This window comes from Phodopus roborovskii, unplaced genomic scaffold (assembly GCF_943737965.1).
Source record: "Phodopus roborovskii unplaced genomic scaffold, PHOROB, whole genome shotgun sequence".
NCBI classification, from domain to species: domain Eukaryota; kingdom Metazoa; phylum Chordata; class Mammalia; order Rodentia; family Cricetidae; genus Phodopus; species Phodopus roborovskii.
Window position 1 is genome coordinate 4,367,723 of NW_026125052.1, and position 19,803 is coordinate 4,387,525.

Genomic DNA, 19,803 nt, shown 5'->3' on the forward strand with positions numbered 1-19,803 from the left:
GGAGCCACTGACCCACTTCCCATCTCTATACATTTTTGCAAGAATGTCACATAAAAAACAATGCGAGTATGTAAGACTTTTGTGCCTTTTAGAAATTTGGAATCACCTATGCAGTTTTGTGCACTGAACCATTGTTTATTGTGGGTTAGTGTTCCTTCCACAGATGCAATACACTTTCTTGAAGTGTTTAATATTGGTGAACATTATCACTGGTCTCTATTTTACTTTCATGAATAGCTTCTATGAATATTCACAGACATTGTCATTTCTCTTGGGTAAGTACTAATGGGGTGCTAGTCCATATGTTATGCAAATGTTTTACTTCATAAGAACTCTCCAGGGGCTGGAAAGGTGGCTCAGTGGGTAAGGATATGAACTGCTGTTCCAGAGGCCTGGGGATCAGGTCCCAGCCCCATGTTGGTTGACTCACACTCATCTGTAATTGCTCATTTCAGAGGACCTGATGTCCTCTTCTGGCCCCCATGGGCAATGTATTTGTACACTTACGCACACATGCACGTGCGCGCATGCGCACGCGTGCACACACACACACACACACACACACACACACACACATCTCTCTCTCTCTCACACACACACATTAAAAATAAAATGAGCCTTTTAAAAAAAAAACCCTAATTTCCAGTTTTCTAAAAAGGCTGTATTCTTCAGCGTTCTGATCAGCACTTGTGAGAGTCCTATCCTCTCCAGCATTTACTCTTGTCCATCTTCCAAATTTTAGCCATTGCAATATGTATATAGTATTATTCTATTATTTTCTAGAGTATCAAATAACTTGTTTAATGACATGCATTCATTTTAAACAATGCAAAAAAAAAGAAACATTGATTCATATAGGCAGACACCTACAAATTGCAAAAAGGGCACAAATCTTAGCATAGCCTAAACTGCTGGCTATGGCCCGATTCTGAAATTCACACAATGCCACCTATTCATGGTCATGATTCATAGGTGTTCTGAGATATTAATCAGAATTTACAGAATGATTTCTTATATACTTAGTTACAAGTCTGTAACCTAAGAAACTTAAGCAAGTTGCTTCTATGTGACAGGGCTTTAAACTGCAAATCTGCTACATATGATTTAAGGTAAAAAATGAGCAGCCCTGGGTGCGGTCAGGTTAGCTTTAACCCCAACAGTTGGGAGCCTGAGGAAGGCAGTTCTTGGTAAGTTTGAGGTCAGCCTTGGCTACATGGAGAGTTCCAGGTCAGCCAATGCTACCCAGTGGCATGAGGTCACAAAACAAACAAACAAGTGGAGAAGGAAGGAAGGAAAGAAAAGGGCAAATTATGTTCATGTGTAAGCTTTAAAGGTATTAGGTTTTTATATTTATATTTATATTTAAATTATCCTACAATTATAACTTTGCAGTTATAATTGAGGTGGGGCCTGAGTTTAAAGTGGCTGAGAAGTTCTTCTCATGGTGTTAGGTGAACATTTGCAAAGTGGAAAGTCTTTAGGGTCCAAATAGAATCAGGACCGACGCGCTGGTCTGCTAGCCACAGCTCGGTTACTGCTACAAACCTCTGACAGAGGGTGCTGAGGTGATATCACAGATGGCAGTCTTTGTAGGTAGGAGTGTAAGGAGTAGGTTTTTCCTCCTTCCGCTGGTCTTGCCCCGCTGCAGCGCCAGCCCCAAATAACACACAGAGACTCTGTATTTGATATAATGCTGTTGGCCAGTTACTAGTTTCTTATCAGCTAGCTCTATCTTAAGTATTAACCCATGTCTGTTAATCTATGTATTTCCATGTCGTCTTATCTTACCGGAGAGCCGGCTGGCGTCCTGCTCTCTCTGGACTCTCCATGTTGACTCCTCCTTTCTACTTCCTCTTTCCTCCTTGTCTCCTAGTCCCTCCTATCTTCCTTTCCTATTGGCCGACAGTGCTTTATTCATTAACCAGTATGAGAAACATATTTACAGAATGACATCTCCCATCATCTCTTCTGTCTAAAATAAAAGAAAGGTTTTAACCTTAACATAGCAAAATAAATCACACAACAGTTATCAAATAAGAATCAGAGTTAACAATATTTAGTCCATTAACATTTAGTAAGATTTAAGAAAATATTTCATCTTCTATCTTTGTGAATCTGAAGTCCTATATGTAACTTATCTTTAATCCTAACAAAGGAAAACTATAACCATAACTATCTGTCTTCAACTCCTTCAAAGACCACAGAAGGATAGTATATAAACTCTAGAAATGACAGAGACAACTCACTGCCTGGTCAGTCACCCAAAGTTCTTCTGTAATCTTTCATCTTCAGCCCATAGGCTATAGTGTGTTTGGCAGAGTCTTCAGCAAGCAGGAAACTTTAAACTGTCTGCCTGTGTTGGCAGTTTGTCAGTCACTTTTCTCTGTGTCCTGCAGGCTGTCTGGCAGACTCTTCCATGAAGCAGGAACCCTGTAGCAATGTCCATCTTGAATCAGCAGTCACTTTTCTGTGGGTCCTGCATATCCAGTTTATACAGCACAAAGTCAAACAGTCCAGACAAGAGCAGTATCTTGTCCAAATGGCTAGTCTTGCCATATTGAAAGCAAACTCCATAACCTGTTTCTTTAATGTCCATCTTCCTTTCTGGTGCAGATGGTGTTGTCAGGAGCAATTGTGCCTCACTGTTAAGAAAAACCCTAAACCATTTTAAATGCCATATTCTGTAGGTCTTTGAAAGGTTTGAAGAATGCCTATTCATTTCAAATACATCTCTGTATACCTATAAAATCTAACTAATCTAACTATAAGTTTTGACTATTATAGGTAACTATCTATAATCTGTACTAAATTATACATTACATTTCTAAATGAGCTATATAAACACAATACCTAAATAAGAGGAGAAATATACATATCACAAAATTGACATTAGATTTGTATCAATAAATGAAAATCCATTCCAAAACAAAGTATTCATATCTATACCATAATTCCCTTTTTACCTTTAAAAAGAATTGGCTGTGATCATTAATCATTTATAACCCCATTTAAATGAAAACAAACATTTATAGACAATATTTGGGAATTTGGGCGTCGTTCTTTCTAAACTGTTTCCTGTTGATAGGGGGCGCTGTTATGAGGATCCTAAGAAGTCGCAGAAATCCTGGCTGTAGTCTGCAAGGCTGCTATGTCCCACCTGTTTTGAATGTTGGATCACCAGGAACTCTGGTTCAGGGGGTCTGGCTTGCTCAAACCACATTAGTCTGGAGGGAATCTACAGCTTTTCATTTTTTTATGAAAACAAAACTAGAAATCCTTTGCCCCGGTAACTTGCCCTTAGACTTAAATTTTGAAGTCAAAGAATTTTTAAAATATATAAATGGAATTAATCCAGCAGCATTTCCTTTAACAGTTGTTGTTTCCTCAGCAGTCAAACAATACAAAGACAATATAATAGTGTACAGTATCCAGATTTTCTCCATCTGTGTTTTTTTTTTTTTTTTTTTTTTTTATTCCGTTTCTTTTCTATTTTTTGAGACAGGGTTTCTCTGTGTAACTCTTATCTGTCCTAGACCTCACTCTGCATACCAGGTTTACTTTGAAATCACAGAGATCTGCTTGCCTCTATCTCCCGAGTGCTGGGATTAAAGGTGTGTGCCACCACACCCAGATCCTCATTGTCTTTTTAAAACCATTTTATTCCTTTTCTCTCCCGTGCCTACATATATTTTAGAACACATTGTAAACCTTTAGTTTTTTTTTTTTTTTTTAATGTGAATCTGTCTTTACTGTAAATCTTTATCTTTTTCTGGTAAACAACATTGCTAAAAATGAAAGTCACAGCTGTGTTAGCTGCGGTCTATCCAAGATGGCAGCGGCTATTTTACTGCCAGCACTGAGAGCTATGCTCACTGCCTTGGTCTGCGCTGCCATCCAGCAGCATGCTGCTGGCTTGGAGATGTGGTCATTGCCATTGCCAGCTCTCATACACACCAATGAACTGTTAGCAGAGTTTCTTAAAAGCCTTGCGGGGTTTTGCCACTTATGCTGAGTCAGGAAACCTCCCTTAAAGGATCCGAGTAAATAACTGCTGTCTCTCCTAAATCAGAGTCCAACCGAGAAAAATGCTGCTACCAAGAAACCTTGATTGTCTCTGTTTATTTATTTTTGTTTGTTTGTTTCTAAAACCCTTTTTTAAACTTTTGTTAAATTTTAAGTGGAAGTTCTTATTAGCCACATGGGCACCATATGTAAGGAGTAAGGTTTTCCTCGTTCCGCTGGTCTTGTCCTGCCTCTGCGCCAGCCACAATTATTACACCGAGATTCTGTATTTGATATAATGCTGTTGGTCAGTTACTAGTTTCTTAATACTCTCCCGCAGTGCCAAGGTGAGTACTGGGATCCATAATGAAGCCCAATCAACGCTGGGCATTTATGCACCTAGTGACTGGGCTTTCATGAATTATGTCCTGTGGAGTCAGGTAAACTATAAAGTAAAAACTGACAGGAGAAGAGAGACTTTCCTGTTCTTATGTGGCTCATTTGGTGATTGGGGTTCAGGAGGCAGCAGTCCAGAGGAGGATGGGTTCATAGATTTGACATTTTTAAAGTTTTAAAGCACCAGTTTACTGAGGGTACAATTGATGTACATTAAATTGCAATGTTTAAAATGTATGTAGATGGTATTAATACATTCTGGCACATGTGCACACTGGTAAAACCCAGTACCACAATCAAGATAACAAATCCACCATCCCCCCCCCCAAAATGCCTTCATAATTGCTCACTCTTGAGTCTCAGGCAGACACGTTAATCTGTCAGTCTTTCTGTCTGTTTCTTCCTTCCTCCCTTCTTTCTTTCCTCTTTCTTTCTCTTTCTTTCTTTCTTTCTTTCTTTCTTTCTTTCTTTCTTTCTGTTGTTTTCCCCCTCCAAAGTCACCTGTTTGTTTCTGAGATTATTTGCACAAATGCCAAACATTCTGTCTAACATCATAGGTAACCCTCCCTCTTCTGTCTCAATGCAGAATGGCTCAGAATTGAGTCACTATGTATCACTAAAATGATTCATTGTTTGAAGAAACTTTTCAGTTTCATAGACACTTGCACAAAATAACCCCCAAACCCTCTGTACACATTTTATTGTTTTGTTTTTTGAGACAGAGCTTCTCTGTGTAGCCCTGGCTGTCCTGGAGGTCATAGGATATCACCATCAGGCCTAAAAAAAGCATGAGGTTGTTTGGACCTTCTGGACTTCATTGGATTGTCTACTGACCGCCTAGCATTGTCTGGCACAACTCAGTGACCCTGCTTCATTGAGGGCTTGTGAAGCATGTGAACATTAAAATATTTACTTTGGGGATGACAGCTGTGACCTCTAAATGGCCTTGTCCTTGGACTCTTATCAGGTGGGCAGACTGCCTGTGGCCTTTGGCTCAACCCATTGTACCTTCTGGTTTGTTTTGTTGTTTTCTTTTGTTTTTGTGATCTTGAAAGACAAGACTTGAACTTCTTTAAGGAAATGTGTTGTTTATGTTTTTTGTTTGTCTGAGTCCAGGTCTCAACTCAGCTGGCTGTGAAACAGCTGTCCAATCAAAGGTGACCTCGAACTTCTGAGCCTTTGACAGCCACTTCCCAAGTGCTGGTGCTACAGATTTGTACTGCTGCAGCTGGTTGTTTGGTGTTGGAAATCAAACCCACCGCTTCCTGCATGCTAGGCAAGCACTCTGCACACTGAGTGACATCTCTATAGCCCCGAATGCTTCAGATCACTAAGAATACACAATGCAACATAAATGATATGGAAATAACTGTTTTACCATATTGTTTAAGAAATTATGCGAAGAAAAAAGTTTAGCCATGTTCACTACAGATAATAATTTTTTCTTTCCTGAACATTTTCAACCTGTAATTGGTTAGATGTATGTACGGAAAACCCACAAATATGAAGGGTCAATTGGATAGATTGTTGGCAGTGTTTTCTTGACATATAAGTAACACATGAAAAGTTAATGACAAGATAATAGAGTTAATAAAATCCAGGTTGTTCTTGATATCAGGGTGCAAATTCTTTCCATACTCTGCTAAAAACTATGAACTCTTTTGAGAAAATGTTCACATCAGAAACCCAGAGGTGAAACTTTCACTCCTCCTCCAGAACCTCAGATTTTAAAGTCTGGATTTATAAGACTCAGTAGCCAAGGAGAAATATTTTTTAAATGTAATGTATTTGTTCAAAAATAATGTTATTTATGCTTACAGCCTATACCTCCACACCATGTGTACAATAACAGTTTTACATTCATTTTTGTCAGATTGGTTTTGGTGTAAGTTTGATTTGGTCATAAAACTAAATTGTGGATGTAGGATCCATTGTTATTTATTGCTCATGGAACACAGTAGTTGTCTATTAAAAGAATGTTCTTAAATGCTATCCTTTTTTTCAAAGTCTGATAATTTCTTACTCTTGAAGACTTGAATTTTTGACTGGACTCAGCAAAGATGGCCTACATCTCTTGGCAATCTCTTCCTGGCATTTTTCTTTGGCTTCCTTCACTCTCTTGGTGAAAAGTTCAGCATCTTCTGCAGCCTCCTCTGTGTTTTCCTTGATGAGTTGCTTCTTCATAGGCGTTTGTGTTGCAGGGCACATGGAATGATAAGGCATCGAATCTTGGGTGATTTGGCCCCAGGCTTCTCACCCTCTTTGTTTAAGCTCTTTCTGGCAACGTTCTGGTGAGCATCATCTTCTTTAGAGAGACTGGAAAGCTCTCAGATTCTTCTAGCTCTTTGGGGCCGCAGGTGCTGAGACACACGAGTATCTGTCAGCCTGGGAATATCCTTCTCTCCCCCTTTCCACAGTAACCAAGTTGAGAACACTGAGCTCAGCACCCACAAGGCATTTGTGAATAGACCTGAACTTCCTCTCTCCAGTTCTCCTTGGCCTATAACAAGAATGCCCCCTACTCAACACCAGGTGCACTCTGCCATGGGCAAGACACCTTGCTTTATGGGGAAACCTTGTTTGTCATTCCCACCACTGATTCTGAACACACAACCCTTCCACTCTTTACCTGCAGTATCAGCAGTTACTTCTGTGGCCATGAGCTTCAGGTAGAAAGAGTTATGTTTGCGCTCAGCATCCACTTCAATGATTCCTCATAGCCAGTGGCTGGGAAGGAGACCTTTGGCTTCATCTTGATACAGCCAATGTCCTAGGAGGTTCTATTAAAAAAACAAAACAACATAATTTTATTATTATTGGTGATGCTGCCCCAGGGTATGCATGTAGATGAAAGGACAGCTCTGTGGAAATGATTTTCTTGCTCAAAGGATCAAGCTAAGGCTATCATGCTTCGTAGCAAAGTTCTTCACCCACTGAGCTGTTTCTCCAGCCCTTAGTTGATTTTGTTGTTGTTGTTTTCTTGTTTTCCTTTTCTCTTGTTTGAAATCGGGTCTTAAACTTGAAATTCTCCTGCATTCATGTCTCATCTTTAAGAAGAAAAGCTAGAATGCCTTTCTCTTTAATGAGTCAGTTTCCATGGCTTCAGCTATTGGAATCATCACTTCAGTGGAAATTGTGTGTTCTTAATGAGGCGGCCAGGGGACAGTACGTCAGTGGAAGGTCAGATAAACTAGGAAAGATGATAAGCTAGGTTGGAATCCAGCATCTAGCATTTTAGGGTTCATTTATAAGCCCCTTACTGAACTCCTGGCCTTCAATGACTTCCTCTTTAACTAGGAATAAAGTACCTCTTGGAGCTGTTTTTATGAGGATTAAAGTCAATAAAACAAACTGTATTAGATACTGAATAAGTGGGCACAGTTTGTGGTGAGTTCTTGATGTACACAATGAGTTCCTCAGTCCAGGCAACAATTGCTTATTCGGATGAAGGAGCAGCAGGTGTCAAAGAATTAATGTTAATATTGCCAAACTGCCAGAATTAAACTTGTACCATCTTCTTTGACACTCCAGTGAACCATGACTTCTGAATGTCACTTAGGTGGTTTTTCACGGGTTGGTGAGGGATCTAAACTGGCTAATAATCCAGAACCAACATGCTCAGGGGGAAAAACCAGTTCTTAAAAACACCCCTTCCTTCTGTCTTGCTGGCTTCCTTGTTTTTACTGCTGACTTCCTTGTTTTTTTGTTTTTGTTTTTTTTTTTTCTTTCTCTGGCTCAGTGCATAATAAAACAACGACTAATATATCTGACCCATAGTTTTTTGGTTTTTTTTTTTTTTTTATGCCTCCAAGAATGCACAGTGACCAATATATCTGTCCCATTTGCTTTTTCTCCCAAAAATATGTTTTCATGTCTTCATGACATAATGTCCCTGGGACCTTGAGAAAAATGAATGTGTTCTTTCAGTCATATACACCGTTTAAGACAGTTTGTTTGTTTGTTTGATTTTTAATTATTTTATGTGTATGGGTACTTACTACATGTGTGCTGGAAGAAGGGACGGTGTTTGATCCCTGGAACTGGAGTTACAAACTCTGTGAGTGGCTATGTAGGCGCTGGGAAGCAAACCTACTTCCTCTGGAAGAGCTGCCACTAACCACTTAACCACTGGGCAATTTCTCCAGCCCCCTGGGCCTAAGTTTTCAAATGTTCAGTGGAAAGCAGTGTTTGGTTAGAAAGCAAGGACTCAGGGCACATGGTTCTGGGCCCCACCATTTTTACACCTAAATGAAGTGGTTGATGGCGGTTTCCTCGTTTGCGCTGTGCATCAACTCTCACCTTGGTGGTGGGTGAGCTTTATTCACACAGGACAAGCCATTTCTGCAGACCTTAACCGATAGCACCCTGAGTGCCTAGGGACTGACTCCCGCCGGAATGCAGACCTGCGTGCGCAGCGCCACCAGCGACTAAAGAGCCAGCGTCTCCGTTGCCAGGGGAACGGGGCACCGCGCTTTCCGGCGCAGTCGCGGCGCGAAGCAGCTGTCATGGCGGAAGCGGTGTGGAGCACTGACACCGGCGAGGCCGTGTATCGCTCCCGGGACCCCGTGCGCAACCTGCGCCTCCGGTAGTCACACCACTCCAGCACCGGGCCCCCCTAGCTTTATGCTCTTGGACAATCCCACCCCAGGCTTTTGGATGTTCGGAACCTCTCCACCACTTCCGCTTGCAACCCCAACTATTTCCTCTGCCATCTCTGCACATCTTGCTGCCAAGACCTTTTCCCACTGAAAGCTTCCAAGTACATCCTCCAAACCTCACCCCTGCCCAAGTCCCTAAAAGTTATCCTCACTTTCAAAACCCCCAGGTCCTTGTGTTCCCAACACGCCCTCTCAGTTTGCTCCCGCGGGCGCCCCTACCCACGCCCTCCCCTTGCCCTGCTTGCAGACGCCTTAGCAACTCCGCCTCTGTGGTTTTTTTTTTTCTCATCCTTGCTGTGTTTATCTCCTCGCTGTGTGTCTTTGACACGCGGATTTGAGGCTTCTCTTTTCTTGACAGAGTTCATCTGCAAAGAATCACATCAAGCAACTTTCTTCATTACCAGCCTGCTGCCCAGATGGGGAAGGACCTCATAGACTTGGCCACTTTTAGACCGCCTCAAGCAGCTAGTGGGTGTTTTTGGTGATGGTGATGCCTCCCCTTGAGACTTGAGGAAAGGGTCCGGGGCGATAGAGGTACAGAGGAGGGATGGAAGGCCCGGACAGGTTGAGTTTGTTGCCCAGTGTCCCGTAGCTGGGGCATGGGGGAGCATTTGAACCTGGGCAGTCTTTTTTACATTTTTATTTACTTTTGTGTGTGTGCATGTCTGTGCCACAGTGCAGGGGTTCAGTTCCCTTTTCACCCCATGAGCCCTGCGGCTTGACATCAGGTTGCCCATGGCCCCTTTACCCGCTGAGCCATCTCACCCATCCCAAGTGTGACTTGTGTGGAGTTTGTGTGTGGGGGGGGGCTTCTAAGAGAAATGTGTTCCAAACTCCAGATGTAAAACAGGAGTTTGCATTTAATGTGATTTTCCCTGTCTTGGAAGCCAAAAAAAGAGGACAGGTACAATGGGCCAATAATCTTTCATTATCCTGACATTTCTCTTAAGCAGAAAGGGTAGACTGGTGGATCACCAAGTATGCACCATGTGAAAGCCACACGGAACCAGGACTGTATTAAATGTTGTTTATAAAAAAAAAATCATTTGTTTGCTTTCCCTGCCCCCCCGTGACGCTGGTCTCCTGTCAGTGTTTATGTGTGATTCTATCGGTGGCTGCAGGGATATGAAAGAAACACAGCTCCTCATCTAGCACATGCGGATAGGCTGAGGAGGGCTGGCCTCCAGCTCTAACTACATATTCGTTCCTAATACTGGATTTGAGGAAATGTTTCCTGAAAGGCAGGACTGTGGTGATTGAGATGCCACAGGTCCTAATCTTGGCATCTAGCATTAACTGAAACATGCCCACCTCCTCCACTCATGCCTAGACTGAGTACTGAACGAACCACTGAACTCCAGTGGAGTTTGTGGTCCGTGTGAATAGGGACTTTGAAGGCAAGCCAGGTGGTATATGCACGTGATGTCTGCGCTTTTCTGGCTGAGGCAGGAGGCTCTGGAGCATGGGGTTAGACAGGATGGCAGAGTGAGATACTGTCCAACAACACTAGTGGATTTTTAAAACCAAAATGAAACAAGAATAGGAGCGCTCGTTCTAATCAAACACAGAGGAAGATGTGTTGCCGACCTGACTCGTTCTGTTGTGTTTGGAGGTGGACACCGCCCCGATGAGGAAGAGGAGGAAGAGGTTGTCATTGGGTGGCAGGAGAAACTTTTTAGCCAGGTAAGCCATTATTACCTTCCTCAGTCCACCACCTACCACTCCCACCTGGCTGGTGGTGATTCACGCTGTGAAACTGATTTCCAGAGAAGGTTGTGGATGTTTATACTTTCTCCTGTTGTGTTTATTTGGATATTGTAAGGCTGTAACATAACTAAAGTGCTCAGTGTAGTGCTCTGGATAAGGCATGCTGAGACTCTGTCTCTGAGGCATCTCTAGCATGAATTAGAATGTCAGCTTGGTTCCCTTTAACTATAACATCCTTAGATTCCCCTGCCCTTCCTTATTAAAACAAGTGACGGCTGGTTATCGAAACATGTCAACTGGCTCTGTAGAAGTGATTTGATTTGGTAGCTGTAGGAACCGAAGTCTGAGGTAGTCCCAGCTGATGTGTTTCTTTGTGGTGATTTCAGTTTGAAGTAGATCTGTACCAAAATGAATCTGCATGTCAAAGTCCGTTGGATCATCAGTACCGTCAAGAGATCCTGAAGCTGGAGAATTCCGGCGGCAGGAAAAACCGGCGAATCTTCACCTACACCGACTCTGATAGATACACTGACTTGGAAGAGGTACTCCTCCTTCTGAGGCGCCTTCTTTGTCTCCCCTGGCCTTCTAGACTCACTGGGTGGTAAGTGGGAAGCCCAGAAAAGTGAGGCAGGTGGCTCTAGAGGCTGCTGTGAGCTGCTGGCAGCCCAGCTGGAGAGGACAGAGTCTGCAGGTGGCATGAGTGTTACGCTCTTCAGCCTCCTGGAGGGCCATGGCGGGGTAGGGGAGGGGGAGGAGGCAGAAAAATCTAGAACAATCTTTTTAAAATTCAGTCAAAGCTGGTCAGCAGTGGTGGTACACACCTTTAATCCCAATACTTGGGAAGCAAAGGCAGGCAAATCTCTGTGAGTCTGAGACCAATGTGAGTTCTAGGACAGCCAGGGCTGCACCAGAAACCCTGTCTAAAAAACTACCTAAATAAATAAATAAATTCAATCAAAACTCATGAGTTTACTAGTGAGAAGAGGAAATTGCTTAGGGGAATGCCTGTGTTTTTACATGTACCACTGTGCCCTTGTGGACTTGTTTTACATTCTCTTCTATCATTATGTATGTCTTTTCAGGAAGATTGTAAAGTCCTTGAAGTTAGAACTATGTTTTCTGATTTTTGTGTTTTTGATCCTTTGGGGCTCTGGCGGGAGCAGGCATTAGTCTGTGTCTCTTGAAAGATTTGTACAGCTTTTCTTCAGGAGACTTGTGAGCGGGCAGCAAATAAAAATACAGTTGCTGCTAGCTTACCCAAGTGAGAATTTCCTCAAAAACCCTGGTGTCCTATTTGGCATTTTTGACCACCTAGTTAGCACCAATATTTACTAGGCACACTTTCCCAACTTTTTGTTGGCATGTGTCTAGAGAATGCAGGCCGATCTTACTATTAGCACAAACAACTCGTTTCTAGAACCCTAAAGAAAACCACGATACGGTGCCATCTCTCCCCTTGCCCAGCACAGCTAACTCTGAGGGTCTGCGGGTGGGGTTTGCACTCTGGAGGCAGGTCAGGAGGTAGGCTTCCCCTCAGACGCTTTGACCCACGTGGCCCTGACCACACGGCACCCACAGGACAGCTCTCTTTTCCCAGTACTGTCAGGAAATAACCACTGCAGCCAGCGAGGTGCCATCATTTCTGGTTGAGCGGATGGCGAACGTCAGGCGGCGGCGCCAGGACAGGCGAGGGATGTGAGTGCAAGCGGGGACCGGGGGACTCTGTGCAGCCTTGTGCTAATGTCCCTGTAATTTCTGCTGACTAATACTTCCCATCCAGTTAGAGACCCAGTGGGGGAAGGGCTCCCTTATGATCTCCTTTGCGCTTTTTTGTGGGGTGTCAGGGAATTGACCCTTTCGTGATGCTCCCAGGGAGGGCAGCAAACTCAAGTCTCGCATCATCACCTGGGAGCCCTCGGAAGACTTCATCAGGAACAGCCACGCCATTAACACCCCTCTTCAGACCATGTACATAATGGCTGACCTGGGGCCCTATGGAAAGTGAGTGACACTTTGCCCTGCCAGCTCCTGTCCTTTCCCTTCTCTCCTGTCAATCATCAGAAGCTTCCTGTTACAGCCATCTGGGACCATTGGGACAGTGGGTCTTTTCTCTTTTACTGTACTCAGAAGAAAGTGTGTTTCCATGAAGGTCCTTACTGTGCCCCCTGTCCTGTCCCTGGGGTGGCAGACTGCCTCTCTCTTTCCATGGTGACCCCAAACCTTGATGGCGGTTTCCTTGTTCCTAGGCTTGGCTATAAGGCATATGAGCATGTCCTCTGCATTCTGAAGGTGGACAGCAATGGAGTGATCACGGTGAAGCCTGACTTCAACGGCATCAAAGGACCCTACAGGTGGGAATGGGAAAGAAGTGTGTCCAGGCTTCCCTGCCTGACCCCTTGCCTCTGGTTGATCAGAATCCAGAAAGTCCTTCATCTGCTGCTAAACTTTTAGTTCTCAGGCACTGGTTCATGTTCTGTTCTGGGTTATAGGCCTTTAGGAAACTTCCAGGAATTGCATTAGCTGTGCAGTTAAGCGAGAAGGGCTCATGCATTGCAGAGTACAGGAATTGGCTAGGACAGGGGAAGTGGACTCAGACTCAGCCAGACCAGGTCCAGTTTCCTCTTCTGTCTGAGCAGACAGCACTGTGAGTTAGAGACCAAACTCTCCCAAACCCTACAGCGAGAGAACTGAGCGCTGTAGGATTTCCTCTGCCTGTGAGGTAGATCGGGGTTGGAACCCATGGGTCTAGTCTGGCACCTTTTCTGCCTCACTGCTATTTCCCTGTCTCGATCATCCTTGTGGCCATCTTCATCATATACCTCAAGTGAGCTGTGTCGCCAGCCATGTTGACTTCCTGGGCTGGGTCGGGAAGGCCACACCTCTTGCCAACAGAAATGATCCTTTTTGTGCCTTTCAGAATTGACACTGAGGGAGAGAAGCAGGAACATACTTCTGCTTGGAAATACACAATTGACAACGTGTCCTCCCTCGCACAGCCAGAGGAGGAGGAGCGGGAACAGCGAGTGTTCAAGGATGTAAGCACTGGTTTACATGAAACTATGTCTGAGGAAGAGGGGGTTGCCCCCACCTTCCAGAAAACACAACTGGCATAACAGGCAGCTTTGACCATGCGGGAGCATAATACCAGTGGCCACATACCTGAGTAATGATCGTGTGTGTGCTGTGCTGGGCACATCACAAGCGTTTGATTTTGCTCTACAACCCTGGGAGGCAAACATTTTTACCAGTTTGTACACAAGGATGCTGAAGTTAAGGGCCCAAGTAATAGAGCTTGTAAACTTGAGAGCCAGGTCCATTCCCAGCCTGGCCAACTTCAGAGCCTCTGTGCATCACTTTAGTTATTCATTAGTAGGGATGTGTGTGTATGTTGAGACTGTGTCACTCTAGCTCAGACTACCCAGCAACTCCCTTTGTTTCCCACTTGCCTTAGCCGCAACAATATTGAGATAGCAGACACAAACCGCCATACTTGGCCTGTAATCTCCTTAAATGTCAGTATCTGACTCACTTGTCCTGCCCTGACTTTCTCCCAGTCAGAACTAAACCCTGGTCTGGCTTGGGCTGCATTTTGAGGATTGGTTCGCTTTGTTTCCTCAGCTTTATGGCCGCCACAAGGAGTACCTCAGCAGCCTCGTGGGCACAGACTTTGAGATGGTGGGTAGCTCGGCTTCCTGCACGGCTGTGAGCTCTTAGGCAGCGTCTGACTGTGGAAGCACTATAGCACCTTTCTTAAAAGGCTCCAAGTCAAAGAAGCATTTCATAACCCTGTGGACCGTTGGCTTGCACAGAATGGGGTCTGAAAGGGACACACACACTGTGGGGGCCTCTCTCCTGGAACAGGCTGGGTGGGTGGTGGTGAGTGGGTATTGGGCACTGAGAAAAATAGATCAAGCATTTTGACTTCCTGTTCCCCAGGTTAGGTGGTTCTTTGGTTTTTATCGGCGGTAATACATTCATGTATTAATGAAGAGTGGATTAAGGAAGTCCACGAACGCCCGAGTAAAAGAATAGCACATATTTATTTAGGGAATACACACACTGAAAGGTAAAGTGCCGCCATGGTCTTCTGCCCCTGGAGGCACAGTGTGCTGCGATGCAGGATGATGGCAGGCCTCAGCCCATCACTCCAAGAGAGAGAGCGCGTGCTCGACCCCTCCTCTTCCTTATAAGGGTCATGTCTGCACACCAAAGCCACGCCCTAAGACTCTGAAACTGTCATTGGAAACAAACTCCTACTACATATTAATTTACAATTAATTTTTTAAAAAGATTTATGTATTTATTATGTATGTCTGCATGCCAGAAGAGGGCACCGATCTCATTACAGATGGCTGTGAGCCACCATGTGGTTGCTGGGAATTGAACTCAGGACCTCTGGAAGAGCAGCCAGTACTCTTAACCTCTCAGCCATCTCTCCAGCCCTACAATACATTTTTAAGAAATAATATAAAGATCAAAAGATGTCTTCCTCGTCCTTCAAGTGGCTATTGTTCCGGAGCAACACAGACAGGGGAGGAGATGTCATTTCTGCTGATGGAGTCTTTTGGATCTTAGCAAGTGAAACCAAAGCAGCTTGGGCCAGTCACTCTGGGGTCCTGGCTGGGTTTTCCCTCTCACCGGGGATTCCATCTCTAGACCTGCGCACTAGGTTCACTCTCTCTGTCTCTAGAAAAGGGACTCTTAGTGTTTTTATATTACATACATAGGCAACAAATCCTAATGTTAAAAAAAAGTCAGGTCAGATAACACAATTAAAAAGGAGAACCCGGTGGCCTGAAGAGTCCTGGCGTTACCCTCCCTGCCATCTAAGCCATGTGCTGTTACTCTATGAGTCTTGGAAACAGGAACGGCTTCTGTGGAGAAGCGTCAGGGAGAACACACAGTAATGTGTAATGTGTGAGGTCTTCTGCAGGTTCGGGGACAGGGCTGGGGCAGGCAAAGTGGGAGGTGGCTTGACTCCCTCTGGTCGTGACACCTTGCCATTTCTCCACTGTAGACCATCCCAGGCGCCCTCAGGCTCTTTGTAAATGGAGAGGTAGGTAAGTGTCTTGTCTTGGAGCCAGGCAAGAGTCTGATACAACTGTGAGTATCTACTCACCTTGGCTTAGTCTGGGCTAAACATGGGAAACTGATGATGAGTGCTGTCTGGAAACAGAATCCTGGTCCCTCAGAAAGCCCATGGGGAGGGAAGTGAGAGAGCAGGCTAAAATTCTGTTTTCTCCCTTAAGTTTCAGCCCAAGGCTATGAGTATGACAACCTCTACATCCACTTCTTTGTGGAGCTGCCAGCGACCAGTAAGTAAACGTCTTTGCATTTCTTCTTGTATATCTATCTATCCTGACAGTTCTAGTGGCAATTCCGTCCACTCCCACCTCCACATTGCCAGTTCTAATAAAGCATCTTTCTTGGCTTCTGGCACCATTGTCCCTCCTTCTCACTAAGAGCTCATCAGGCTCTTCGGTGGCTTTCTCCTCATCTGCTCGCCCTAAATTGTGAGTGTATCCCAGGCTAAGCCTGGCCTCTGTTACTCTCTACCTCTAGTCTCCCGAGGCAATTACATCTACCCCAGCTTAAATTCCATCCATGTCTCTGACAATCCTGGTCACTAACATAGCCTCAAAACATCAGCATATAGCTCTCAGTCAATGGTAAATGCATAATGCAGCGTGTAAAGCATGATGAATGAATGTATAAAAGGTCTTTGTCCTCTCTCTATGACTTACTGGCCTCTCTAGTGAGCTTATTGTGTCTGGTCTTTGGCTTTCAGACTGGTCAAGCCCATCATTCCCGCAGTTCTCAGGAGTGACCCAGACCTGTGTCACCAAGTCCCTGGGAATGGTATGGAGGACGAGAGGGTCTGTCTGGAAGGGAATGGCAGCTCCAGGTGGCATTTGAAGCTCTATCAGGCCAACCCCCCGGCTAGTCTGGGGGAGTCCTAGCTGGGGCTCTGCCGGGGTGAAGGTCACTCTTGATCTCTCAAGAGAATGACAGCAGCTTATGTTGCTGTCCCTTTGTTGGCTTCCTCCTAAGCTGACAGTTTTCCTTTCCCCTGTGTGAAGGTGACCTTGTCATTGGACACAAAGAGGATCAAATCCAAGAGAGGCTTTGTCCACCGTGTGACCCTGAATTGAAAATGACACTCTTTTTTAGGACAAGGTGGCCTATTTCTCCTACCCATTCACATTTGAAGCCTTCTTTCTCCACCAGGACGAATTGACTGGTGAGTAGCTGCGGTCCTCGGTCTCACTTCTCCTCTCCCAGGGCCCTCTAGTAGCACAGGTCCCCATGACCAGAGGGCCACCTCGATTGCTTTCCAGACACCCTCCCGGAGTGGCCCGTGCTCTACTGTAAGGTCCTCTCCCTGGACTTCTGGCAGAGGTACCGTGTGGAAGGCTATGGGGCTGCAGTGCTGCCGGCCACCCCAGGTAACCGTTGTCCCTGCCCTTCCCAATGCCCTCGGCCCTAGCAACAAGACCAGCACTTCCTTAAGACCCCGAGACCCCTGATGAGAAGTAGAGTTGCTTGTAGCTTTGGGGAATTTCTCCCCTCCCCTGAGAGATACTGTGGAGCTGACCTGAAGTCCAGCAGCCTCCTCCAGTTAGACCACAGCGCTGTCAGAGAAGCCTCAGTCAGGGCTCCCGGCCTGCAGGTATTGAATGAGCCGGCGATCCTTTTGAAATAGAGGTGCAGGCCTGTTGATGTATGCCAGGCGGTGTACTAGTCTCCTGTAAGGCTCGCAGCCCCTCTGTGAGGCGTATGTTGTACTTGTTCTACATTTCACCAGGTCAAAAGAGAAAGAGGCTCTTGGAGGTTGACAAGCTTGTCCTAAGCACACAGTGACCCCTGGAGTAGCTGAGATTAGAAACTCTGTCTTACTATCTTCCGGTGGGGCACTGTCACCCACCGTGATAACCCTTTACATAGATCCAGTCATCACCAACCCAGGTCACTGCTGGGAAGTCAGGCTTGGAACCTGGCCCCTCTCCCCTCTTGCTTGCACAGGATCACATACCCTGACCATCTCCACATGGAGGCCCATGGAGCTGGGCCTCGTAGCAGAGCTAAGGAGGTTCTTCATAGGCGGTTCCCTGGAGCTGGAGGACCCCTCCTACGTGAGGATTCCGGGAACCTTCAAGGTGACTTATCCGTGAGGAGACTTCAGGCTGAGCATTTCTGTTCCTGTGTGTCTGGAGTGACCCCCCCCCCTCCCTTGTTGTTCATTGCACTCATGTTATGTAGCCCCTTCCTTCTTGTGGCTTACACTGTAGGTTCTGCCAATGTTTACAGGTTCAAATATCTATTCTAGTAGGTCCTTGGAAAGTATTGTATTTAGAGATTCCCTCACCCCCATTAGATAACTGGCTCCTTCTGTCACTGAAGGCCTTGGTAATCAGATTCAGGGTGGACTTGCAAAAAGTAGATAAACCTGCTTATTCTCCAATGTGCGTGGAATGTTCCCAAAGTTACAAGAAGAGAGCCTGGTGTTACCCTTGTGGTGTGGGGTCAGAATGACAGAATCGAGTTTCCTTATTAATGCTATACTTCCCAAGACTAGGATGACAAATGGCAGCGAAGCCTCTGGTCTAAAGGCAGCACAAACTGATCCTATCTCTGCTGTCTGCCCAGGGGGAGCGTCTGAGCCGCTTTGGATTCCGTACTGAGACGACAGGCACTGTCACCTTCCGCTTGCACTGCCTGCAGCAGTCCAGGTGTGGGACACTGCCCTCCCCCCACCCCCACCCCCAAGCCCTGTGCCCCAGCTCCTTTTCCTTGAAGGTTGGAGAGTAGCCTTGACAGTAAGTTACTGGGCTTCCCTGTAGGGCTTTCATGGAATCCAGCTCCCTCCGGAAACAGATGAGGAGCGTGTTGGACCGCCTGGAAGGGTTCAGCCAGCAGAGTTCTACGCACAATGTGCTAGGTAAGCTCATTCCCCAAACTGGACACCCAGGGCCACTTTCTTGTCCACACCACAGTAACTGACTAGGTGGCTATATCTCCCTCCCTTACAGAAGCCTTTCGTCGAGCCCGGCGCCGCATGCAAGAGGCCCGAGAGAGCCTCCCCCAGGACCTTGTGAGTCCCTCAGGAACACTGGCCTAGCTCTCTGCAGCCCTGAGCTGTAGAGCAAGAAAACACTCTCACTTCATCTTGTTTTTTAGAGACCACATTGGTCTACCAAACTGGATGATCTAGAAGCTTCCAGCTGGCTCCTCTGTGTAGCCTTCAGCAGGACTTTCTTCCCCATGGAAGTTAAGCCAGAGACTCTGGGCCCCATGTGACCCCCCCTCCTCATGTTTCGGTTACCAAACATGGGCACCATAACAAGACAGGCTGTGTAGTCTGAGACTCGTTTGGTGTGAGCCCAGGGTTAGCCTGTCCTCAACACAGGCTCTTTTCTGGTTTGTCCCACAGTCTGTCTCAGTGGCAGAGAGCTGTAGAAAGCTCCTGTTTCATAGCCCTTAAAAATGGAGCTTGGTGGCCTGGAGTAGTGGCGCACACCTTTAATCCCAGCACTTGGGAAGCAGAGGCAGGTGGATCTCTGTGAGTTCAAGGCCAACCTGTTCTACATAGTGAGTTTCAGGACAGCCAGAGTGCCATAGTGAGACCCTGTATCAAAACAAGCAAACAGCAAAATGGAGTTTGGCATCGTCCAAGGAGAAAGATGCATGAGAGAGCTCTGTCTCCCTCGCCTTCCAAGAAAAGTGGAGGCGAAGAGGCCTCAACTTCCTGACTGAATTCCTGTCACCCTTTCTCAGGCAGCTCATCCTACAGTGCATGTCTGGCCGAGTTTAGGACATGGCCTAGGGTAGTTCTCTGCCCTTCCTGTTAGCTACGTAAGGTCCTTTATTGTATTTGTTTGTTTTTCATATAAAAAGTATTTATATTGACTGATCATCTGTGGACTGTCATTCTTTCTACTCTGAGACCCAAACTCTTCTGCCTTCCTCTCCTTCCCAGAAGAGACTGTGGTGAGTCCCAGGCTGCATCTTAGTAGCTCTCATCTTCAATATGCGGGGCAAA

The 19,803-nt window shown here is 45.6% G+C and overlaps 1 protein-coding gene across 1 annotated transcript; it reads left to right on the forward strand.

Moving 5' to 3' along the window:
* Nucleotides 1-8,845: 8,845 nt before the first annotated feature.
* On the forward strand, nt 8,846-19,675 carry Mks1 (MKS transition zone complex subunit 1). The gene is made up of 19 exons (XM_051191059.1): nt 8,846-8,983; nt 9,415-9,524; nt 10,669-10,739; nt 11,150-11,305; nt 12,361-12,458; nt 12,636-12,764; nt 13,010-13,114; nt 13,681-13,798; nt 14,382-14,438; nt 15,781-15,823; nt 16,013-16,078; nt 16,552-16,622; nt 16,935-17,004; nt 17,102-17,209; nt 17,787-17,920; nt 18,411-18,493; nt 18,605-18,702; nt 18,794-18,855; nt 18,942-19,675. The coding sequence occupies exons 1-19, from the start codon at nt 8,904-8,906 to the stop codon at nt 19,059-19,061; spliced, it is 1,779 nt and encodes a 592-aa protein (XP_051047016.1). The 5' UTR covers nt 8,846-8,903; the 3' UTR covers nt 19,062-19,675.
* The last annotated feature ends 128 nt before the right edge of the window (nt 19,676-19,803 follow it).

Coding starts and splice junctions, on each gene's coding strand:
- Mks1 (XM_051191059.1), top strand. CDS start 8,904: ATGGCGGAAGCGGTGTGGAGCACTGACACCGGCGAGGCCGTGTATCGC. Junction 8,984..9,414: donor GTGCGCAACCTGCGCCTCCG/GTAGTCACACCA, acceptor TTTTCTTGACAG/AGTTCATCTGCAAAGAATCA. Junction 9,525..10,668: donor TAGACCGCCTCAAGCAGCTA/GTGGGTGTTTTT, acceptor TTGTGTTTGGAG/GTGGACACCGCCCCGATGAG.